Source organism: Pelodiscus sinensis, chromosome 4, assembly GCF_052426305.1.
Source record: "Pelodiscus sinensis isolate ZL-2025 chromosome 4, ASM5242630v1, whole genome shotgun sequence".
Taxonomy (NCBI): Eukaryota; Metazoa; Chordata; order Testudines; family Trionychidae; genus Pelodiscus; species Pelodiscus sinensis.
The window spans coordinates 116,510,550-116,536,660 of NC_143055.1; the positions used below are offsets into that span (position 1 = coordinate 116,510,550).

At 41.5% G+C, this 26,111-nt stretch overlaps 1 protein-coding gene across 2 annotated transcripts in view; it reads left to right on the plus strand.

Annotated features, from left to right (window-relative positions):
* The window catches only part of UNC5C (unc-5 netrin receptor C), a 422,927-nt gene that overhangs the window by 338,515 nt on the left and 58,301 nt on the right, over positions 1 to 26,111 (plus strand). The window contains exons 6-9 of one of the 2 annotated variants that reach the window (XM_006111943.5): positions 1,753 to 1,920; positions 4,226 to 4,390; positions 23,316 to 23,372; positions 25,083 to 25,274. In XM_006111943.5, coding sequence (XP_006112005.1) covers positions 1,753 to 1,920; positions 4,226 to 4,390; positions 23,316 to 23,372; positions 25,083 to 25,274 — 582 coding nt within the window. The remainder of the gene's footprint in view (positions 1 to 1,752; positions 1,921 to 4,225; positions 4,391 to 23,315; positions 23,373 to 25,082; positions 25,275 to 26,111) is intronic. The other variant, XM_006111944.5, reaches the window with a different exon arrangement.

Here is a 26,111-nt window from a genome sequence, read left to right on the forward strand (position 1 = left end):
TAACTGAAGCTGTTGCTGAAACTCTCAAAGAGTGGGCTGTGAGAGGTGGTGAGACACAACCTGGAGGCCTGCATTGGGGAGCAGCCATTGGCTGTGTTCTCACTCTCAGAGCTATTTTAGACGAGTGGCATGATGCATAATATTAAAAAAATGCAGAGATTAGGACATTTGAACAGTTAAATGTTTGTCAGTACCCAAATACCCAGACTTCAGTATGGAGCAGTATTGGTCCATCTAGTTCTATATGTGTGTCACATAGGGTATGTCTAGACTGCGAGAATCTTTCAGAAAAAGATTAGCAAAATGCGCTCCGCATTCTGCATATCTTTTTCCGATACTTTTGTCGGAAAAGCCTTTTCCAAAATTTGGCCCATCTAGACTGGGCCATATTTTGGAACGCTCCTCCCCTTTCTTCCTCGTGGAACAGGGAATACAGGGGCTTCCAAAAGAGCGCATTTGCTCTTCCACAAAAAAAAGTGGAAGAGCAACCATGTTCCCTGGACATGGTGGAGTTTTTCGGGATACTTCTGGTATCCCGAAAACCCTCTGCAGTCTAGCTGTACCCATACCAAGGTTCCTAACAGAGAGGATAAATAGTAAATGTTTTCCCAGAATTATGGGGCAAACAGTATCATTTGTGGGTTCAGTCTGAGCAGCCTAACAGGCTGAGTAGCTGTCATATGGATTCCTCATCTTCATTAGGCACAGGCTCTAATCAGGACTGTTGAATGAGGTATACAGTAATTCCTCATTTAACACTATAGATATGTTTCAGAAAATGATCGTGTTAAGTGAAAACATGTTATGCGGAGTCAATTTTCCCATTGAAAATAATGGAAAAGATGGGGGATGCATTTCAAGTGGTGGTTTCTGAGGGGAAGTGTTTGGCTCTGGGGAAGGGAAGGGGAGGAGGATTGGTTGGGAGTATGCCCCTGTGATTGGTCTGCCAGGGAACGGCACAGCGAGCGGCGAACCCTCTGCCGTTTTGTAGGAGGTGGGGGAAGCCACATGCAGTCGCTGGCAATGGGCCGGCTGGGGAAAACCAGCTGCCGGCCTGCAAGTGAGAGTGGAGGAGAGAGGACAAGGCATCCGGCGAGGGGGAAGTCAGCAGAGAACAGCGTGGCAAGCGGTGAACCCTCTGCCGCTTTGCAGGGAGGCAAGGGAAGCCCCACGCAGCCACTGGCAACGGGCAAGCTGGGGGAATTGTATTTTTCCGGGGACAGTCGTGTAATTAAAAAAATGTTCCCTAAAAAAAAATCGTGCTATCGCAAAAACGTGTTAAGCAGACACATGTTAAATGAGGAATTACTGTACTCTGGCCTTAGCATTCTATGAACCTTGCTGTAAAGACAGAATAGTAATGTGTTGAATTTGGTATGACAGACCACATACTAAAAGAGAGGAGCATAGCTGATGAGTGCATCAGAACACTAGTTATCAGAGAGTCACTATACGTAGTGGATTATTTTGCATGGAATATAGTGCACTTTCAGGATGCATCTATTTAGCGTATAAAGTTCAAAATTCACTATTTGACCAATGATAGAAAAATAACTCAGTGCTCAAAAATAACCCAATGCTAAACCATATTGGGTCTATATAGAGAGGACGGCTATTTTAAATTGATTGTAGCCACAGTATAGGAAACTGAAAGGACTTTTAATTCAATTTCTTGGACTTTGACAAAAAGAATGGTTTTGAAAAGGAGATTTGTGTTTTTTTTAATGCTCTTTGTCCCCTGTCACCTTTCAGTCAATGGCGGCTGGTCTACATGGACTGAGTGGTCAGTGTGTAATGGTCGCTGTGGAAGAGGCTATCAGAAGCGCACAAGGACCTGCACCAACCCTGCCCCACTCAATGGTGGTGCCTTCTGTGAGGGCCAAAGTGTCCAAAAAATAACTTGCACCACTCTGTGTCCAGGTACAGTATGAAAGATTCACAGACCAAGATGTGATTATCTAATTTTTTTCAACATCAGGTATTTTAGCAAATAACTTAATCACAACAAACACTCCTTTTATTAATGGTAAATCCAGCATTTCAGTGAATGAATACTAAATTGTGTTATATAAGTAGATAAAACATTGTACATAGTGTAGATCAAACAGCAGTGGATTAAACCCCACTACTGCACAAAGCTTGTACCATCATCTGAGTCTTTATAATTCAGGGGATTTGAGTAACATTTGCAGTTTCAAATCTTAAGAGATAAATCTCTTTTGATCTGTTCAAAGCTGTGGAAATAAACTAGAATTTAAGTACAGAACATTATTTTGACTAAGATCTGTAACATCAGTTTCTGAGCATACTAATTTCTCAGTTTACAATGTAAAAATGAGCAGAACATTTGAAACGCCTAAATTATCTATGTTAATCTTGACATTACACATCTGCCTGTCAACAAAGACAAGAACATTCCTGCCCAAAGTATCCACACAGTCTCATATGAAAATAATTTTAAAATGAATCAAAAGCCAGAAAATTAAAATGTGAAATGAACATTTTATCATTAATTCAGTTCTGTTTAAGGGCTCTGGGTAGCCTTTGCAGGGACAAATTCTGCTGTCCTTCACTCATATTGAGGAATATTTTCCTATGCATTGAGCACTACTTACTGTTGGAGTAAAATACTACAGATTGAACCTCTCTAATCTGGAACACTCTGGTCTGAAAATATTCGTGATCTGCAATGATTTTATTTAGTCAGATGTCCACTTTTCATGTTTCCTGTGGTCCCATAAAGTTTTTTAAACTCACTAGTTCTAGATCACAGTGTTCTGTGCTGTTATTTAGCTCTAATTTACTCCTACATGTCTTCTAATAGCCCAGTAAGCAGTGGAAGTGTTGGTAATGCTGCTAGAAAATATTGACATCTTGTGGGCCTAAAAATTCTCTGTTTCGGAACCGGTCAGGATCCAATGGTGCTGGACTAGAGAGGTTCAACCTGTACTCAGCATAAGTCAGGAGCATCAACATTTGTCTTTTAATGGTGGGTGAACTCAGAGAACTGGAAGTTCATGTCAAATTCTGGACACTTAGCAGAGCCTCCTTAATCTAAATATTTAATAAATCCAGCTATTCAAATCAGCACTTTTAAAAATGGGATTATCAAAAGGGCCCAGCCTAGGCCTAGTTCTTCTTGCATTGAAATGAATTGAAGTGGTTGTGTTGCCTTTAGTAGGGGCAGAATGGGTTCAACACTAAGCTCTTGTCAAACTCCCATTATGGGCCATTAATTTAGGAACCAAATTGTGGATTTGGGAGCCTAATTTTATTTTAAAATCTTTGCCATAACTTGTATTCTTACAGCATCCCTTTAAAAACATGGCCATGTAGTTTACAAACATGGATTGTAGCATAGGTAATAAACTGTATGCACAGTTTAATTTGGATGCTTTTTCTGATTGTGCCTTTTTCAAATGAAAAATTTCAGTAGCTTTAGTTATTTTTCGGAATGCCAGAAATAATGATCTTATAATACAGAATAATTTCTTGCCAATTTTTTGAGTGTGACTGTTATTATCCCCATACATTTCTGGGATTTGGATTTTTTTTTCCTTTTCTGGAGAAAACTTTTGTTTCCATTTCAAAAAAAGAGAGGAGGTGATCGAAAGAAAGAGTATACTGGGAAAAATATCAGTCTAGCATTCATTCCTATACCAAAGCTACAAATTCTACAAAGCAGCAGCTGCCTGAGTCTTTTCCTTAAGCCAGTTCTTGTGTGATTCAGTGGCTCAAATTTTGTTACTGGGACAGAGAGCCTTAAACATCTCAGTAAACTATTGGAATCCAACCCAGACAGTATTAACTGAAAGATGCAAGTTTCTGATGGGGACTTGTTGGCCCAACTGCACTGAAGAGAAAACTCTCAAAAACCACCACTGTAGTTAGCACTACTTATTAACCCTTACTGGCAATCCAAAAATATATTTTAGGAGTACATAGAGACTGAACTGCCTCATTCCCCTAACAGTAGGTCCTTCTAGGGCTATCCTGAGGCAACAAAGCAAGGCATTGTGGGGAAGCTTGTATTACTATGATCTATGCTGTACCAGATCTGTGGATAATGAAAAAAAGATTTCAGTCCTTAGATCTGTCAGTCTGGCACCTTTCACAAGGGATAAAGTCAAAAAGGTCTTTTAAAAGCAATCATTTTCTCTACTTCAATTGATATTTGCACCACACTCTCTGACCTTCCCTAAGTCATGTTGCTTTCTTATCACAGTGGATGGTAGATGGACAGCGTGGAGTAAGTGGTCAACCTGTGGAACAGAGTGTACCCATTGGCGCAGGAGGGAATGCACAGCACCAGCACCGAAGAATGGTGGGAAAGATTGTGAGGGTCTTGTTCTGCAGTCCAAGAACTGCACAGATGGGCTGTGTATGCAGAGTAAGTGGAAGTATATTAATCTGTTGTGTTGATGTTGGAGTTTAGAAAACATATAGTCATTTTAAAAAAGCAAATTCAAGCTTCAGTGTTCTCTCCTCCCATAAAAAACCCTCCTATAAGTAGAAGCTGGTGAATGTTCAGATGTGCCATAACAGCAGAGGGAAGAAAGCTGCATTTAAATGATGACCAAAATAATGATGACCATGTGTGGTGTAGCAAATTTGTGCTAGCCAGGCATTGTCTGAATTGGGGTTGATGCAAAACCTCAGCAAGTGTAGAAAGGGATCGTGTGTAGGCGGCAAACCCCCTGTAGACTCCCTGGAATGGTCCTCCCAGTATCCTATGCCAATTTTTTAGGGGGGGGGGGGAGAGAAGAAGGAAGCGAATGGATGATTGTAATGGTCCCTGCCTTTTCTGAGACTCTTTTTCAGTCCCCTCTCCAAGTGCACCTCTCAAATGACAGCCTGTACACTCTGACACTCATAGGCGTAATGGTAATAGCACCTGTAGGACTCCCCTAAAAGAGTTGATGGACAGTAGTATTATGTGGAGACACAGAAGCAGCTTAAGGTTCACAGCACTCAGAGAAATTCCAAACAACAAAGGTACCTGCAGGGAGGGTCTGTGTTACCTATGCTTGGCATCCCCTTCAAGGCCCTCCTAGGTAAGCATAGTCTTGATATCCTCTGTTCTCTTTGGGACCCAGCTATAGCCTGTTGACAGCAGACCCTGACTCTCTGTCCATGTTTACATCTCTGTCCATGCTCATTGGCATTCACTGAAAAGCGTTTCTCAGCAAAATCAATCCCCCACCCTTTTCTAGGCCTAATAGAAAATGGTTTATTATCCTCCTCTGATCCTAGGATCAGCCTTGGGAAGAGTAAACAATTCTAATTTGGTTGGTGCCTGGTAGAGGGCATTACCCAGGTAACAGCTTCCCCGCTGTTGCCTCAAGGACTCTTTTCTGTGTCATTGTTTTGCCTTTCCTTTTTGGTCCCTCTAGCAACCCCTTCTGCTCTACCCACTGTAAACACGGTAATGCACCACACACATAAAAACAACACAGATATTGCTCAGTTCTCCACAGCTGTGTCCCCTTTTGGTTCCTTTGAGAATAATTTTGTACCCCCCAGAAACAAGGAGGGAGCAGCCTTTCACCTCTCCCTACTACAAGGAGTTAGCTTGTCCTTGGCCTACATGTAGAGTGCTTGGGGGAGGGAGGAAGGCAAACTCCTTCTATTGTTCTTTCCCAACTGTGCACCCATGCAGAGCCAGAGATCATCTAGTCTATAGTGTATATATAATTAAACACTAGCTAGAGACACCTGCAGAATAAATTGACTCCTTTATGGGAAAATGCTGTTTCCGGGGCCAAGATTATATAAACAGACTTGATGCAGGGTTATCTGTTGTGAGGTTGGGGCAAAGTGTCCTTCCCTCTTAATCCACAGGGAAGAAGTAGTCTCTGCATCTCTTGTATCCCCTCCTTTGAGGGAAACAGCTAGTGGATTCATGTCGTTTGGATCTAGTACACTCTCTAAAACTGCCATTCCTCATCCTAATATGCACCAGTGTAGAAGCTGAGGGTCTACATCATAAAAGTGTGCAGTAGGGTCTCTACATCTAGGGTCTTTCCAACCCGCAGAAGAGGGGTCAGGATTTGTGCAGATCTAGGATTCTATACCCACTATAGTCCCATTTGGCAAGAGAGCCTATTATTTAATGATTAATTTGGATATTCATGTCTCTGCCATAAACAATCACACATCCAGGACTCTGGGTGCCCTGGATTAGACACATGACTCATCAGTTACTCCATATTAAACAAAAATCAAACAAAACTTCCAGGAACATATGTAGAAGAAAATACTCCACGCAGCCCCACCAAAGTCCTGTACTATCATTCTCACTGGGCCCATCTTCTGAAGGGCCAGGAAGATAAGATGGATTTTGCAGCTCTCTCTGGAGGTTCATGAACTTGGGCTGCTTCAGACCATAGAGAGAACTGACTTGAGAAGACTTGGGAAGATACTAAACAGTACCCTGCCTGTTGACCTCTTTGTCTCTGAGACCAATGGGGCTCCAGCCCAAGGTATCTGCTGATCACAGACATGGCAGTGTGTCACAGGGAGAGAAACAGTCTCATGGATAGAGAGGTCTCAGGATTGAGAGGGCTTTTGTAGTTCAAAAGTAACATTTCAAAAAAAAAAAAAACCCAGCCTGGTAAAGCAGACTGTAAACCTTTAGCACCGTACATTTGTACACCCAAAATTTGTTCTAGGTGCGTTACTTTGATTTTTTTTAGACATTTAAATGAATTCAGTGCCAGGCTGAGTGTGCTGGAGACTGAAGCTGTCTGTTTGAAGAACAGATACAGCACTGGCAACCCATGCAAGTTTCAACACACTGATCCTTTCATGTGCCTCAACCTCTAAAACTCAGGGAAGAATTCAGTCTTGGCCACTACCCTATAACTTCCAAGAGGTTGCCAAATATCATCAAGGGTTATGTTGGGGTTTTGTTTGGTTGGGCTGGGTTTTTTTTTGGTTTGTTTTTGGTTTGTTTTTTTCTGAATTTGACACCTGTTGTCAAGGAACTGAACTATCACACTGAGTCCTTCTGATCATATATTAAAAATGGAGCTCCTATCTACAGTGCTGGTTCATTAAAGATCCACTGAACTTTTAATAAAAACAGCAGTTGGCTCCAGTGGCTTTTGCCAAAATTTGCCTTCTTCCTCTTCTCTGAATTGTATGATACCTGCTTTCTGGTTCTCTGCCTGGCTGCAGTTCTTCATCACCCATAGGGCTGCAATTCTATCTGCGTAGTAGCTATCTGTCTACAGTTGTATGTTCATATAGGGCACAGAAATGCCATTAGCTAATATGTCATGATTTTCAGGCACGACCAAAAGGTGATTCTGTACCAAATCCCTGAACTATCTTGTCTCAAAGCAAATTTTTTCTTCATTTTCCAGATTAACCAAAATCCAACTCATCCACATGGCCAACTCCTTCATTTGAGTGTATTGCTTTGAGTGACAGCTGCACAAAACCAGCTGTAGTTCCTCCATTTTTATTTTCATGGGGAGAGAAAAGAAAAACTGAACTTTTCTCTAATACAAAAAAAATCATGCGAAAGGCAAGTGATATTACACCCTGAAAATATGGATTTGTAGTAAGCTAATGTATCTATAACTGCAGTGGTGTGAATGAGCCATTACAGTAAATTAGCAAGCAAAAAGCCACCTTCACTCTAAAGAGCTCTTTATTACCAAATTATATTTAGACAGGTTTGTATCATCTTTGGACATACTCATCAGTAGAGTCATTTAAGCAGAAATCTCATGAAAACAAATGCATAACGCTGTTGCAGAATAAAAGCCCTGTTGGGATCCCATTTTTATGTAGATGATATATTGCATTTTGTTTGTGAAAGTGACTTCTGGGACTGAAGCACAGCTCTTCAAAAGGACTAACATGAATCCCGCTTTCCATTTCTGCATGTGTATGGCGTGTAGGGGAGAAATGAAAACTATACATTTGCATATTGATCTTCTTAGACCCAGAGGTGGTGGTTGTCCCTCAGTGCTGCATTGTAATAGTAATGTCTTTATACTTACGGGGTTCATATACCTGTAAAACTTACAATCCCTGTACGTGATCCATCACTGCAAAAAAGATTGATTTGCCATATTTTATAACTCGGTGTCAGCTATTCTCTCTCTCTCTCTCTCTCTCTCTCTCTCTCTCTCAATTCATGTAAATATATTCAGAACACTTTTATTTTTACTTCTGTATGGGGCTGGGTTCCTTCAGATGAACTCATAGTACATCTGTGTGCTGAGCTAAGAAGGAACACAGGACCTTTTCATTGCTGAAACACACAGAAATTCATTACAGATTATTAGATTTTCATCTGGATTGCATCGGAATTATAATTTTCATAACCCAGAGGTCTTTGAATCCAGATCACTCATTTTCCTAGCATTTCCAGCAGCTTTCCCTTGTAGGCACATGGATAAGAGCCAGGGGTCCTAAGATCAAACCCTCTGTGAGCTTGGAATTTTTTCTGATTTCTTCTTGGCTCAATGCTTAATTGCGTGGTATGCAGATTCTACCATTAGAGCAATTTCTCCCTTCCTTCCCAGACTCAGTCTTTATAAAAAGCCTTATCAATTAAGAATAGTAATGTGGAGATCTAAGAATTAGTACATAGCTTCTCAAAACAGGAGCAACTAACTCATTGCTTTGACAGAATCTCATTTAAAAAAAAAAGATATAAAAGAGAGATCCCAGGAAATATTGGATTGAATCAGTCTAATTTACAAGCTCTTTCTCTTCCAGTCTATTATTCACTACACTAACATCACTTGGGCAAATCAATAAGCTCTTTCTTCAGACTGCCCCTACTCCAGCACAGAGCAGCAGTCTGTACTGCCATCGATTTCTGTGGGGATGAAAAGTGTGGAGCCTTCCCCCTCCCTTGTAATTACTGTATTTTACACCCAAAGCTGTAGTTTCTGCTTACTGCTAACCATGGAGTTTCTGGTGCAACTCTGCTGTCACATTTATTCAGACTAATGATCTTGCTAGTATACACACACTCTCTTACTCACTATTTTCCCCTTAACATGTAAGAATGAATAGTCATTAAACGAGCATGCCTGCAGAGAGACAGGAAGCAGACTGAAGAAGAAAAGTAACTGCAGTGAAAATGTAGGACAACCGTTATCACTGTAAGCCTCCAAGTACACCTAGCAGGAGTCTTTACAATAATGTAATAATTTATTGTAATGGCATTAATAAGCCCTCAGCATCATTATACACTGTGTGTGTAATAAAAACTAGCACCACCCACAGTAATTAAATTATTTACCACCATATTTGCAACATATCCTATTTGAAACACAGAGACTAGGTTAAATATTACAATGCTTTCAGATCCTCGCCTGCAAGGCTCTATTGACATTCAAAATACTCCTTACTATTCATTGTTTTAATAATAGCAATGCCAATCTCAGACGAATATATAACTTGTCATCTTTATGCATAAGAGGGTTAACATTCTGCATTTGTCACCTTTTTCCTGCCAGGCATCTATTACATAAGTTGCTTCTTAAGTAGGAAGAAAGGTTAACCTAGTATTAATGTCTTCTGTGTTTTCTATTATAGCAGTTTCTTGCTGGAACATATTTATTCTGCACATGTGCTGCTTGTTCAGTGTAATACACCCGAACCTTCTGATGAAATATGCATTGGTTTCCCTTTTTGGTTGGGTTTGAAAGGAGAGGTGCTGTGAGGAATTGTAGCCCAGAGTAACCTGATGGGAACCACGAGAACTTCTGAGCGACTGAGTGTGCAAAGAGTAAGGGAATGTTTTTCAGAATCAAGGAGGGAAGCAAAGTTGTCTCCAGGGAGATGACAATGTTAGCTAGAGTGTGTGTAAAAGAATGAAAGGCAATCCTTTATTAAAAGCATGTGGGTTGAGAAACAACTTTTAATATGTTCAGTCTCTCTGCATACTAATGTACCCCCACCTGGCCAGGCATGCTGAGCTTTTACAAGAAGAGCTGCTTTTATTTAAAGGATCCTCTCATCCTTCCCTTCCAATCCATTTATGGGGGAGGATTTGTGTAGCAGTTGTTGTTTGATATAAAATTCATCCAGATCTACAAGTCTGTTTGTTTAACCTACTAATAAACATTAGGCGATATTTCCAATGCTCTCTATTGAGTCTGAACCCATCTTACATGTGTTTGTATTACATTAATGCGAAAAAGCCCCAAGTCAGAACATGGCCCCTCTGTGCTAGGCACTGTACAAACACTGAGGATGTGTCTAGACTGCATCCCTCTGCCAAGAGAGGGATGCAAATCAAGCACTTCGGAAGTGCAAATGAGCCCAGGATTTAAATATCCTGGGCTTCATTTGCACAGTCATGTTCTGATGCTGTGCCAATCAGACTCAGTGTTGAAAGTGAAAGTAAAGCGTAGCCGCGGCTCTAGCGGGGAGTTTTTTCAGCAGCTCCTGTACTTCTCATTTTTTGATATTTAAATCCCAGGCTCATTTGCATTTCCAAAGTGCTTGATTTACATCTCTCTCTCGGCAGAAGGATGCAGCCTGGACACAGCCTTAGTGAGATAATCCCAGTCCTGATCTAACAAAAGGCTAAAGGGGAAACAAAGACACGGTGAGGTAAAGGGACTTGCCTAAGGTCTCACTGCAGGCCAGTGGCAGAGCTGGAGATAGGAACCAGGATTCCTGATTCCAATGCAATTCCTTATCCATGGGAGCACAATACCTCACCATTAATTTTAGAAGAAGATATTTTTTCTAAAGACTTTGGACTTGCATTGGCAATGTCAACTACTGTAATTTTTAATCATAGAAGCATGCATATATGAAATCTCAAATATCTTTCCTCTATGTATCTAATCATTGTAAATTTCCTATCTCTTCCCTTCTTTTCTCTTTTAATAATCCCTCACACCTTGCCAAGTAATATTAATATATAATAATAAAAGAACTTCTTCACTTAGATGAAAAGACAGATGTGTGAACTGATAGTAAATGTCTGGTGGATACATTATTACTGACATAGAAACAGAACACTATAATAAACATATATAGTGCTTAGTTCAGCCATAAATTACCAAGTCTCATGCAGAAATGGGTAAGTATCACTATTCCCATTTTACTCGGTTTACCAAGGCACAGAGAGGTTACGTGACTTTGCCACTGACTCACTATTTGACCAGTGGCGAGTCAGTACAATCTCTTAATTCCCACCCCTAGGGTGTGTCTAGACTACATCCCTCTTTTGACAGAGGGATGTAAATTAGGCACTTCAAAATGTTTTGAGGTTTACAGGATCTTTCGAAAAAGCCATCCCTTTTCGAAAGAACCGCATCTAGACTGCGATTTTACTTTAGAAATAGTGCTTTTTTGAAAGAGCGCCATGATGCGATTATGCAAATGAAGCTCCCGAAATTCAAATCCTGGCTTCATTTCCAATTTCGAAGTGCCTAATTTACATCCCTCTGTTGAAAGAGGGATATAGTCTAGACGTACCCCCATGCTCAACCCAAAGGTTAAACAGCAGCAGCAAGTCCAAAGGGACATAACTCAGTGAACGCTTATAATGGAGGAAGTAGCTTGTAGTTCGGTAATTTAAGAAATCTCAAATAAACATGATGTTGTTCCACTAATTCTGAAGTCATCAGAGCTCTTGGAGTAAGATGCACAAAAACTAGAATAAAAGAATTACTCTGGTCTTTAGTTTACAAAATTGTTTAATTTGGTGCTTGTAGCCAAACAGCTGTCTGAATATCCTCCTCCTGTGTCAGGAAGAGCTTCTTCTCTCATAGAGCTAGCAGCTCATTCTCCTCTTTCACATGCCTCTTCATTTCTTTTGCCGAGCTATCCACCACTCATTTCCACTTGGACACTCCCCATCAACACTTCAGCTCCTGACCACACTAAAAGCAAAGAATACTCCAAGAATTGCCAGTTTAATATGAATGCTCAAATTATTGCAATCCTAGCTTTGTGTGTCTGTGCTCTGCAAATCCAATGTAAAGTGTCTAGACCTTCTGGATTTTCAGGTGTGATTCCAAAAATAGGTGATAAGAATTAGCCAAAAGGGCAAACCACTTACCTATTAATCTCTTAAGTGTCAGAATTGCCTGGGCTAATTCACAGCAAATTTTAGCAAAAAGTTATTCTTCTCTTACATTTCCCCACACATGTGGCATGTGTACTTAAAAACTGAGAGAGGACCTTCCTAAGGATCTCAATGAAGGCCCAGAAATCTAATTCATAATGAAAACATAATTGTAGCCTTATCTATGAAATATCATAATATTTCCTTCAACATCAAGAAGATACTTCCAATTTAACCTATCCTCTCAGTAAATGCCAGAATCAATAAATGAGTAAGTAGTAGGAGAGATCCACAAAACCTCAAACCCCATACTGTTGGCTCACCCTAAAACTTGTCAATAATTAGACTTTTAGAAGATAAATTATGGTGTGAATTATCTGTAGGATGTCTGAAGTCAGATCTAACCTTTGACATCATTAGTGCAAACATAAAAGGCTTTCTGTAAAACAGCAAGTGTCTTAATAGAAAGAGACTGGACATATTTCTTATGGTTGGCTCCTAGGAATTTGAGACTTTTTTTTCACCACCAAAAACCTCCCCAAAAAACCATAATGCCCTTGTGGAGACTACATTATCCATTTATGTGCGATTGCTACTGGGAAGCAGCAAAGAAGGAAAGTTTATGAACAGCTATTGTAAGAAAAGGTGTAGATTATTCTTACTGTCGGCATTATTTATTCCATAAGAAACCTGTGCTAGGAGAGTATTCCAAGAGCACTCAAAGTCAGATTATTTCTTTTAAGGATCTGCTCATATCCTTAACTCTAACCTCATGTGCAGAGCCAGATGTTTGTCTCCACTAATGTCTCTAGGGGTCATTCTGGTGTTAGTAAGGAGATTGAGACTAGCCCAAAAGGGTAAATTGAAGAGTTTCATATGATAATGTGGGAGGATATCTTTGCTGGTATTCAATACTCCTCCTGGTTTCTCCCCACCCTGATGAAGGGTAAATTATGAGTGCATGCTGGACTGGAAAGGCTCATAGCTGGAAGCCTCTGGCTCTAACTGGCATAATGGTCAGAGGGCCTAAGAGACATTGCAGCCACCTTGCCCCCGGAATCAAGAAGACAAAAATTACCTTTGGCCACCATCCCTCTGAAATATACTGAGCAGATTCCTGGCACACCCAAGGAAGTGGCCCACAGTCTTTTATTACCTGGCCTCATACCATTGTTCAACTAATACATCTTAACATTATACTGTTTTTTGAACAAGCTTAGATGCATGTGTCTCATGGCCCCTCTTCATCCCTTCCACAGGGCACAAGGCAAGGAGCACACTTTGCAGACAGTTGCCAGGTGCCACATTGACTATATGATAGTTCAGCACTGTTCTGCAGAAAGCCTCAAGGGAACCCAGCTAGGATCGTGCAGAAACCCTAGCTGCAGACATGTAACTCTAAGAGTTTATAGTTCCTGTATTTTATTTCTTAGTACAGGATGTAGTTTAGCATTAAACACTAATAAACAAGCAACCTTAACTATGGCTTTCCAGCTGATTTATAGTGGGGACACCAATCCATTTTCTAATGCTTTCACTTAGTACCCTTTCTACTAAAGTAAACAAGTAAAGATAAAAAAGAAAAACTGAGAAAACAACGCAACAATTTTTTAATGTAAGTATATTAGAGCTTTCAGCATATTTGATTTCATAGAGAAAAGGAATATTAAAGCTTGATGTAGTAGGATTTAGTTTCTAAGAATTTTTTAAATAGCTTATTTTAATGTGTATATATAGTTTAGGATTGATTACTGATTTTAGGCAAATATTTTACTTTTCTGTTCAATTATAATAGAAAAATAGAATACAAAATCTGAAAAGGGAAAAACCTATATCTTCTTTTAGAACGTTACTTGTAAAACCATGCAATTCAGAGACTCCATTTTAAAGGAAAAATGAGATCAAGGGCCAATTCTCCATTGGTATAAGTGGCTGGCATTATGCCAGCAAAGAATTGTGTTGGCTGCATGTGTTTATGTTGTATAAATACTGCACTAATGTAAGGCAATTCCAAATGTTAATGCTGCTCCCTCAGTATTAATTTAATCAATGTGCATATTTAGTGTTATGCATTAATAACAAACAGTAATATAGTACCATTTATATTTAACCAGGAGAGTAGACATGCATACAGACCATGCATGCCTGCACACATGCAGTATGGCTGAGTTAATGCTGCCAAGGCACCTTCAGCTTTTGCATGCTCCTATTCTTTGAGCCCTGTACTTGATCCTGTCACCTCAAGTTTGCATTAACTAGCAAATTCAGCAGACCGCTATTGAATACTTCATTAGTGGTATTGGTTCAGTGATATATTGTGTACAAGTATTGGAAACATTTCCCTGTAGCAGCTTCCACTGGGGTGGGCTGTGCCATTATGGTGGCCTTTATAAAGCACTGTCTCCCCAATCCCTCCTTCAATTCCTTCTTACCATCCATGGTGACATTGGAACAGTGTCTCTTGATCCCATAGGGGCCCACTTTCACAAGGGCTTAGACAGGCTCTTCCCGCATTCCCACCCACTGGTGCCCATCTGGACCTTAACTTAATCATCACCAAATTCATGGGTGCACCCTTTGAACTAATAGCCACATTCTCCCTTTTACACTTGTCCTGCAAGATGACATTCTTGGTCACCATTCGGTCCTCTAGAAAGGGTTCACAGTTGAAAGCACTTACTTCAGAACCTCCCTATATTATTTTTCATAAGGACAAGCTGCACCTGGCCTTCCTACATAAGGGGATCACAATTTCACTTGGGGCAAGACATATTCCTTCTGATTTTTTTTACTCAAAGCCAAAGGCTGGCACCTGTCAATAAGTTCTGCACATGCTGGTTATATGCAGAGCCGTCGTGTTCTACACTGAGTGCACAAGACCATTCAGGAAAACAACCCAGCTTTTTCTAGGGATAGTAGACCACATGAAAGCCTCCTGGTCTCATTGCAGGTGTGTTTCTTCTCAGACATCTGCATCTGCTATGAATTAGCTAAGATCACAGCAGCTGTGGTCACAGTCCACTCGGCCAGGGCATAGGCCTCCCCAATGGTGTTTCTGGCCCACGTCCCAGTTCAGGGAATTGGTAGGGCAGTGACCTGGTCCTCGGTGCATATGTTCACTGTTCATTATGCCATCAACTGGGAGGCTAGAGATGATGCAGCTGTTGGCAGAGCAGTACTCCAATCAGTGATTCCTAACTCCAACCTCACCTTTAGAGCATAGCTGCATCGGAGTCACCTAGTTGGAATACTCAGAGAAGAAGAAAATACAGCTACCAGCCTTCTCATAACTGGTGTTCTTTGAGACGTGTTGTTGACGTCCATTCTGATACCCATTCTCCTTCCCCACTGTCTGAAGTGGGAGCGGAGGGGTCAGGGAAACAGTGGTATACAAAGGCCACCAAAGCAGCACTGCTCCCGGGGGGGGGGGGGGGAGGGCAAGAGGGAGGGGAGCTCCACAGCTATCTCTGACATAATCTGCTAAGGAAAAAAGTTTTCCATGCTCGTGAAATGAACATGACTAATATGTAATCTCATAACCCCCACTGCCATCAGTGTGTGTCCTTGAGCCTTCTGCTTGTCAGTGCTGTTTGAATTCTCTCTCTCTGATAAAAGTAAAAGCTCTTTTTAAAAAGCTATTCAAAAGTGCAGCTCTGAATTGTGAGTCTGTAAAAATGATTTTAATAGAACCCTAGGTCTCGAAAAGGCTTCAGGAGGTCACTGAGTCCAGTCCCTTGCCCAAACCAGGACCAACCCCAACTAAATCATCCCAGCCAGAGTTTTGTCAGGCTGGGACTTAAAAACCTCTATAAATGGAGATTCAACCACCTCTCTAGGTAACCCATTCCAGTGCTTCACCACCATCCCAGTAAAATAGTTTTTCCTAATATCCAACCTAAGCCTCTTCCACTGTAACTTGAGAGCATTGATCCTTGTTCTGCCATTCATCACTACTGAGAAAAGCCTTTCTCCTTCCTCTTTGGAACCTCTCTTCAGGATGTTAAAGGCTGCTATCAAATCCCGCCCCCCTCCCCCCCACTCCTCTCTTCTGCAGACTAAATAAGCCTAAATCCCACAGCCTCTCCTCGTAGGTCATGTGCTCCAGCCCCCTAATCATTTTGGTTGCCCTCTGCTGGACCTTCTCCAAGGCGTCCACATCCTTTCCATAGTGGGAGGCCCAGAACCGGATACAATACTCCAGATGTGGCCTCACCAATGCCAAATAAAGGGGAATAATAACTTCTCTAGATCTGCTGACAGTGCTCCTCCTAATGCACCCTAATATCCCATTAGCCTTCTTGGCTACAAGAGCACGCTGTTGACTCATATCCAGCTTCTTATCCACTGTAATCCCCAGATCTTTTTCTACCAAACTGCTGCTTAGCCAGTTGGTCCCCAGCCTGTAACAACGCTTGGGATTCTTCCATACCAAGTGCAGGACGTCCTTGCTGAACCGCATCAGATTTCTTTTGGCCCAATCATCCAATTTTCCTGGGTCACTCTGGACTCTATCCCTGCCCTCCAATTATCTACCTTTCCCCCTAGCTTAGTGTCATCTGCGAAATTGCTGAGGGTGCAATTCATCCCCTCATCCAGATAATTAATAAAGATGTTAAACAAAACCAGCCCTAGAACCGATCCATGGGGCACTCTACTTGAAACCAACTGCCAACCTGACATCGAGCCGTTGATCACTACCCGTTGAGCCCAACAGTCTAGTCAGCTTTCTATCCACCTTACAGTCCATTTATCCAATCCATACTCCAATAACTTGCTGGAGACTGAATCAAAAGCTTTGCAAAAGTCAAGGAATACACTGACTTCCCCATCTCCACAGAGCCAGTTACCTCATCATAGAAGCTAATCAGATAGGTCAGGCATGACTTGTCCTTCGTGAATCCATGTTGACTATTCCTGATCACTTTCCCCTCTTCCAAGTGCTTCAGAATGGATTCTTTGAGGATCCCCTCCATGATTTTTCTGGGGACTGAGGTAAGGCTGACCAGTCTGTAGTTGCCTGGATTGTCCTTCTTCCCTTTTTTAAAGATGGGCACTACAATTTGCCTTTTTCCAATAATCCAGGACCTCTCCCGATCTCCATGAGTTTGTAAAGACAATGGCCAAAGGCTCTGCAATGACATTTGCCAATTCCCTCAGTACCCTCGGATGCATTACATCCAGACCCATGGATTTGTGTATGTATAGCTTTTCTAAATAGTTCTTAACCCTGTTCTTTCTCCACCAAGGGCTGCCCACCTCCTTCCCATACTATGTTGCCCAGTACAGTAGTCTTGGAGCTGACCTTGTCTGCAAAGACAGAGGTAAAAAAAGCATTGAGTACTTCAGCTTTTCCCACATCATTTGTCACTAGGTTACCTCTCTCATCCAGTAAGGGTCGCACACTCTCTGATCATCCTCTTATTGCTAACATACCCATGGAAACCTTTCTTATTACTCTTCACATCCCTTGCTAGCTGCAATTCCAGTTGTGCGTTTGCCTTCCTGATTACTCCCCAGTTCCCTGAATTCTCGAGCAATATATTTATGCTCCTCCCTAGTCATCTGTCCAAATTTCCACTTCTTATATGCTTCCTTTTTGTGTCTAAACTCGCCAAGGATCTTCCTGGTAAGCCAATCTGGTTCCCTACCATATTTGCTTTTCTTGCTGTGCATTGGGATGTGCCTTCAATAAGGCTTCTTTAAAATACTGCCAGCTCTCCTGGACTAGTTTGCCCTTCATGTTAGCATCCCAGGGGATCCTGCCTATCAGTTCTCTAAGGGAGTCAAAGTCTGCTTTTCTGAAGTCCAGGATGTGTATTTTGCTGGTCTCCTTTTTTCATTTTTTCAGGATCCTGACATCTACGATCTGATGACCACTGCTACCCAGGTTACCACCCCCTCTATTTACCCTACTAGTTCCTCCCTGTTTGTGAGCAGCAGGTCAAGCTTTGTATGGCCCCTGGTCAGTTCCTTCAGCAGTTATACCTGGAAGTTATCCCCAACATCCTCCAAAACTTCCTGGAATGCCTCTGTACTGCTGTATTGGTCTCATAGCAGATGTCAGGGTGATTAAAGTCCCCCATGAGAACCAGGACCTGTGATCTGGAAGCTTCTCTTAGTTGTCTGGAGAAATCCTTATCCACCTGATGTGGTGGTCTATAGCAGACACCAACCACAACATCATCTCTGTTTCTCACGTTTCTAAGCTTAATCCATAAACTCTCACCAGGCTTTTCTCCCTCTATATATTTGAGCTTTGAGTAATGTTTGTGTCTCAATGATTTCCAAAACGGTTATGCTCGATGTATAAGTACAAAAAAATAACTCATTGAGTTATTTTGTTATTCGTGGGTTTTCTTAGCAGACTTCTCAGCAAAGGCAGCATGCAATCTGAAAGTCAAGCCTGGAATAAATGTCATAAACAGGAATAAAAATTCTTCAGGCCTAAATTATGCCCTCAGTGCCACCTGTGCAAGCCAATGTGGGTTTACACAGATGCAGCAAATTGGAATTTAGTAACCAGTTCAGTAGCTGATGCACAGGAGGGAATAGAATCCAGCCGCTTTGTCTTAGATGTGGTGGCTTTGAAATTCATGCAGGCCTAGCAAGTACTAAAGCTTTATTTTTTTTCCATCTAAGTAAATAGATAGGACTTTTAATGCTCACCCAAAAGAAGATCTTCTGAATAAGATGATACCATTATTATGTAGCTGTGTTTCCATGAAAGTTCTACTGTTTTAAAAAAAACCTTTAAAAATAACAAATAGTCCTGTAGCGTCTTAGAGACTAACAAAAAATTTAGATGGTTTCATGAGCTTTTGTGGGCACAACCTACTTCTTCAGATGAATGGAGTTTAAGGAGTCCAAATTTCAAATAAAGAGCAGAGAAAGGGAGGGAATGTGGAGGGAAAAGAAAGAAGAAAAAATGGGAAAAGAATACAGGCAGTCCCCGACTTACGCGGATCCGACTTATGTCAGATCCGCAGTTACGAACGGGGCTCCCCCGGAGGACACGGACTGCGGAACCTCGCGGTCCTGCCGCCCGTGTATTCCGGGGCTTTCTCCGCGTCTCCCTGGTCTGCTGGGCTTTTCTCCAGCAGACTAGGCTTTTCTCCAGACGCCTGTGGCAGAGCAGCTGGGGCGCTTCCGGTTTGCCCCGCAGCGCCACTCTGGGCGCTACTGGACCAATCCGGCAGCACTCCAGCTGCTCTGCCCCAGGCGTCCTGATTCAGCCACTGCTGGTCAGTTTCAGCAGCGGCTGAATCAGGACGCCTGGGGCAGAGCAGATGGGTTGCTGCTGGGTTGGTCCAGTAGCGCCGAGGAGCGGCGCTACTGGAGCAACCCAGCAGCACCCCAGCTGCTCTGCCCCAGGCGTCCCCAAGTCAGCTTCTGCTGAAACTGACCAGCGCTGACTACAGGAAGCCCGAGGCAGAGTTGCTCTGCCCTGGGCTTCCTGGAATCAGCTGCTGATCAGTTTCAGCAGCAGCTGATTTGGGGACGCCTGGGGTTCTTAAGTTGATTCTGTATGTAAGTCAGAACTGGCAGTCAGTTTCAGCAGCGGCTGAATCTGGACGCCAGTTCCAACTTACATACAGATTCAACTTAAGAACAAACCTACAGTCCCTATCTTGTACGTAACCTGGGGACTGCCTGTGGTCAATTAGAGTAGCTGGTGTTTGATTTTTTATGTCATTAGGATGTGGAATGTAGTGGGTAATCCAGTTAAGGTCTTTGATTTAACCTCTATTGTAGGTTTCAAACTTGTAAATGAAATTAAGTTCTGCAGCTTCTCTTTCAAGCTGATTTTTTAACCTGGCGTGTAATAAATTGAAAACTTTGAGATCCATTAATGAGTGCCCGGGCAAGTTAAAATGTTCTCCAACAGGTTTCTGTGTGTTACCTTTTTGAATATCTGATTTGTGTCCATTAATCGTTTGTCAGAGAGACCATCTAATTTGGCCAATATACATGGCAGAGGGGCATTGCTGGCACTTGATGGCATAGATCACACTGGTGGATGTGCAGTTATATGAGAATCTGATGTGGTGGTTTGTGTGATTAGGTCCTGTAATGATGTCGCTTGTATAGATGTGTGGACAGAATTGGCACCAGAGCTAATTGCACGGGTGCCAACTCCAGTGACAATTCTGGCAGCATACATATAGAAGTACAAGTTGCAAATAAATCTTTTTAACAAATAAGAAATCTATAGTATAATCACATAAGGATAAATTTGACACTGAATATATAAAATCATCTCTGTGTTTACTTGCCCATGAAGACCTGAATTCAGGTTGCTTTATTTCCCCAACCACAGATGATGCTTGAAAGTTCTGCACCTCTTTCACAGACTTTGAGTAGCAGTTACTGTATTTTATCAAACATTGCACAGGGAACACTGGACTTAGAACTCAAAACTTGCCATGTTAAAACAAAACAAAAAATAGCTTTTCAGTTCCGCTTTATACTGCTGCTTTTTTTTCTTTTAGGGAGTTTTGCTATTATAGGACATTTTGTAGGTTGGATTCCAGAAGTCATCTTTGTTTACAGCAGGGAGGATATCTAGGACTGAATTTTTCTTTCACTGAGTTTAATAAATCCAGTGCAATGTCACACCTGTGTTACTGAGAGCAAATTTAGTCCTGTATCACCTCCTCACAATAGACCAAGATTACTTCAGGTTTCCATCAAATCGCTGAGGTTTCCATATTGCAAGGTGACACTGGTGCAGCTGCAAACGCTAGCATGAAGTGATGGTTTCCCTACCATGAACTAACTGACTATGCTTTCAATGCCTCATACTTTCAGCAGTTGCTTACCTGACATCTCTCCTTAAGAAGAGCTCTTTGTAAGCCCGAAAGCGTGGGCAGCCAGTGTGCTAGGTGGGGGAAGAACCTCCAGCCTGGCTCCACCCAAACTCTGCCCCCAGAAGGCCTGCTGTAGGCTTTTGGGGGCACAGTGTTGCTGCCCTGAATGCCTGCCCTCCCATGCTCTGGGTCAGGGAGGCTAGAGCCATGTGCCCTCTTCCCTCCCCAGTGCTCCAGGACCGGGGAGGCTGGGGCTGCACATGCCCTTCTCCCTTCCTGGTGCTCCGGGGCTAGGCGGAGCTAAAGGCTGGGGAGGCTGGAGCCACACGCTGCCTGCCCTCCCCTGTACTCCCTGGCTGGGAAGGCTGGGGATGTGCACCGCCCGGCCCGCCCATGCTCTAGGACCAGGGAGGCTGGAGTCCATGTGCCCACCCATCCTCCTACCCTTCCCCTGATGGGGGGGGGCGAGCGGGGAGGCAATTTGGCTCCTGTGGGGGGTAGGGTCACAGTAGAAGTGGTGGGGTTTGGGGCTTGCCTTCCCCAGCCCTACCTTCACTGACCACCTATGCTCAAAAGCTTGTGTCTCTCACTAACGGAAGTTGGTCCAGTGAAACATATTACCCTCACCCACCTTGGGTGTGTCTAGACTACATGCCTCCTTCGACGGAGGCATGTAGATTAGCCAGATCGGAAGAGGGAAATGAAGCCGCGATTAAAATAATCGCGGCTTCATTTAAATTTAAATAGCTGCCCCGATCTGCCGATCAGCTGTTTGTCGGCAGATCGGGGGAGTCTGGACGCGATGCCCCGACAAAGAAGCCTTTCTTCATCGACACAGGTAAGCCTGGTTTCACGAGGCTTACCTGTGTCGATGAAGAAAGGCTTCTTTGTCGGGGCATCGCGTCCAGACTCCCCCGATCTGCCGACAAACAGCTGATCGGCAGATCGGGGCAGCCATTTAAATTTAAATGAAGCCGCGATTATTTTAATCGCGGCTTCATTTCCCTCTTCCGATCTGGCTAATCTACATGCCTCCGTCGAAGGAGGCATGTAGTCTAGACACACCCCTTGTGTCTCTTCTCTCCTTGCATACTTTTCACGTCCTAAACACCAGTGTTTTGAGTTCACGAGTACTAGAGAGAAACAATTATTAGTAAGGACCAAGTCTGTATGTTAAAAGCAAACAGGAACATCTGCCTCAAGGCATCATACAAATGAGTGAGGAATATAATATTTCAAAAAGTAAACACAAGCCCGGAATCAGTGCTGGGAAATAAAGCATTATGCTGTCCCATGGTGCTGTAGCAAAGCACTACTATCATAAAGAATACCTCTGTCTGCCTCTAGTATCTCAGTTAACAACATGGTTATGTGACAGGTAGTTAGCTTTCATAAACACTTGGTATTTTTAGAGTATGGCTTTAAAAGTGCCACACACTGAACACAGGAAAGGGAGTCTGGATCTGTCAATGAGTCCCTCTGTTGCTTGGGGCATGTCATTTGCCTAGACAGACCTGACTGACTTCCATGAGATTAGTCTTGGACCTTCTGACTTGTTCTCTGCATTGGGAAAGAGGGAATGAAATAAATGCCTACTTCATATGGTTATTGCACAAAACCAGTAAGATCTATGGAAAGAGAAAAAGTGCTATAATTCTATTGTAGGAGATGGAAAAAAGAATCAAGAAAGAAAAAAGACATGTTGTTACTGTTTATCTGCTTTGGAATGAAACTGGATTATGTTATGATTTTATCAATATTACACCATGCCTTCAAAGATTTAAAATAAATAACTTTCTGACCTCAGGTCCTTTATTGATTTTATAATGATTTCAAATAGAACACATTCAGTTTCCAGTTCAATTTGCTTTCACCCTGTGGGATTCCTATTGGATTCCTGTTACAGACAGGATAAAATAATTCCAAGGAAATCCAAAAAGAGGGTGTTCTATATGGGGTTTGCTCAGCAAATGGGTATTTAACCTCTGACCAATGACTACAAGTCTCCTTTAGTTCTCTTAGACCAACAGCAGGCTGCTATAATTAAATAAAAAAACTGTTTGGAGCCCTTCTGAAAATGTCCTGGGAATTAAAGCATATGGCAGGGGTAGGGAAAAAAGACTTTCCATATGCTAATGATGCTTGATGTCTGAAATAAATTAGATCCATTAGAGTTTATGCTCAATAAAAGAAAGACTTTAAGCACTCCAAAGTTAGTGACTCGAGACCGATTTTGGCTCTGAAATTCAATCTGCCTACTTATTAATTCTTAGTGAGGCTCTGGAGCAGACAGGAGATGCAAAATCATAATTCTGTGCTGAATCAGAATTTTAAAGTACCATGGGTTTCTTTTCCTTTTTTTTTAATTAAACCATTTTTCATGCTTTCCTTTTTTTGTTCCCCTCATTAATTTGATTTTGTTCCCATTTTTGTTTAATTTCTTTCTTTTTAAGGTTTCATTTATCCTATTTCAACTGAACAGAGAACTCAGAATGAATATGGATTTTCTTGTAAGTGTAAGGTTTGACTTTATGTTTCTGGATACTGATTTGATGCTCTTACTTGTTTCAAGATTTACGTTCAGCCTAGCTATACGTGCATTAGGAAAGAGGGGCACAATGTACTGCATGTGTTTCATCCTGCTTGTTTAATGGAGGGAGGGAGTGGCAGTTACAATTGTCAGTAGGTTCATGTGAGAAGATAAAGTGAGGGAGTTGATATATTTTATTAGACTGCCTTCTGTGGGTGGAAGAGACAAGATTTCCAGCTATGCAGAGTTCTTCTTCGTACTTCACATCTGTTAAGCTGGAAAGCTTGTTGTGTCTTCCACCAACAGACAATGGTAGGATAGGAGGCATTACCTCATCCACCTTGTGTCTCTCATCTCCTGGCACTTAGCACAGTTACAACAACACTGCAATCAGTTCATGTAGCATAATGTCTGTCCGCATTCATATGTGGATAAAGGAAAGGGGATGATCTAGTGTTTGAAAGCCAGAAACCAAAGGGAAATGCCTATTTATATTTAAGGTGTAGAAAACTATCAAATATGAAATTATTATAAACGTTTAGTTAAAAAGAATACGGAAGATATATAGTATCTTTCAAGCTGGAACTCAGAGATCAGCTTCCTGAGAACCTGTTGATAAATTAAAAATGGGTTGCACTTTGAAAAATTGAGATTTTAAGAATTAATAATTGCTAAGAGCTTATAGGGTTTGATCAGATTCTTTCAACAATTGCCATATCTCACCTGAAAAGTGAAAGGCTCACATTTTGGGAAAGCAGAGAACACAAAATTGCTTTCACATGCTCAAATTAAACAATTGAATATTTGAAAGATTTGATTGTTTGCAGGTTCTTTTCTCGGTATTCTTCATCTAACAATGGAATACTTCGCTACACACACAACACATCAAATTTTGATCATATATTCAAACCTTTTGGAAATATAACTGGTAGAAAATGATGCTAGATATTATCCTGGGACTAGTGCAAAGATTATGATACAGATAGTGAAAATCTCATGGACGGGTCTTGTTCCCAAAGCAGAGCTACAGTGAATTTGGCTTCTTTTTGTAAATTACAATAACACTCTGCGTTGAATTCTGCTCTCAGTAGATGGTGCTTGCTTCAGCATTTGTCTCATTCCTCTAATGAGAGCTCAGCATTTGTTTTGCTCTGTCTTGCAGGATTTTTAACTCAAATGGACTGTGGGGGGAGGCAGGATGTGCTCTGGAAAGAAACTAATGGCTTGGAATATTATACTTAGAAAAATATTCTAACTCAGTACACAACATTACCAGGATGTGCCAGGCATGTCCACAAAAAGTGGCTTTTTAAAAAGTAAGACATGTGAAGTAAAAATGACTTCTGTTATCCAGTGTATCAGTAAATTAACCTTCAACCTTTCCCTGGGAATTGCTATGGTGTTATACCTTGTTTAGCTATATTTGCTTTATAATTAGAGTGATAAATGGTTTGTTATGCTGCCTAGTTACTAGATAGGTAGATATATAAGGCATAAAAATAGCTAAGAAAAATCTAGGATCATTTTTCTACTGAAAGCCCTGTTATACAGCTCTTGAAATGAATTTTCTATTAACCTATAAATGAGATGACAAATGTCTGAAGGAAACAGCGGTAATATTGATATATACTCTTATACATTCCTGAGACCAGATACCATTGAACAATGTTTAATTCTTTTGTCCCTCCAGCTGCTCCTGACTCAGATGACGTAGCTCTCTACGTTGGCATTGTGATAGCTGTAATTGTGTGCCTAGCTATTTCAGTGATTGTGGCACTGTTTGTGTACCGGAAGAACCACCGTGACTTTGAGTCAGATATTATAGACTCCTCGGCACTAAATGGTGGATTCCAGCCAGTTAATATCAAGGCTGCAAGACAAGGTTAGTTGTCATTTCATACCATCTGACTAATTCAGGCAGATGCGGTAAGAAAATGGTTTCAGGGTTGTATGAATTATATTTTCTGGATTTGCTAGTTGCCTTTTCATAGAAAAAAGAAAAGATTATGCTCATTTGTTTTTGTTTTTTTTTATAGCCAAGTGCTAAAAGCTTACACTGAGATTTTTTGAAACCTGTTCTTTAGAGCATGAAACAGAGGAGTATAAACTTCAGGAGAATGGGAGTGTGTGACTGAAAGACACACACAGAGATGTGTGGAAATGAGGATCCTGTCCATATAAATGTCAGTAGCAAATATGCCATTAACTACAACAGAAATAGGATTCATTGTACCGTGTCTTAGAATAATACTCTAATGAAATAATTCCATCACATTATATTTCCCATTTTACTGTTTGATAATCATGTTTACTGAAACCCGTGTCTGCCTACATAGAGACAAGTGTGGGAGATGCTTACTACTGAGAGATAAGAAGTTGCTTTGGGCAAACAAGGTACAAGATTCAGTGGATAGAAAATGTAATATAACGGTCAGAATTTCTGTCACCAGTTAATAATAGCATAATTATTTGCAGACATCATCATACAGAAAATGAAAACGTAAAGCTAAGAGTGGCTCTTGGAAACTACACTTTGGGCCAAAACATCTGGCTTTTGATGTCATACTTTGTATATTAAAGTTAAATCAAGAAAAAAAGTAAAATTGGTGGGAAAGTTTTAAAAATCAGACCTTTAGAAGTTTGCTCATTAGTCCCCTCAATAATAGGACATGAACAGAAAGGCCCACCAAATTCTCACCCAAAAGGAAATTCTCTGTGA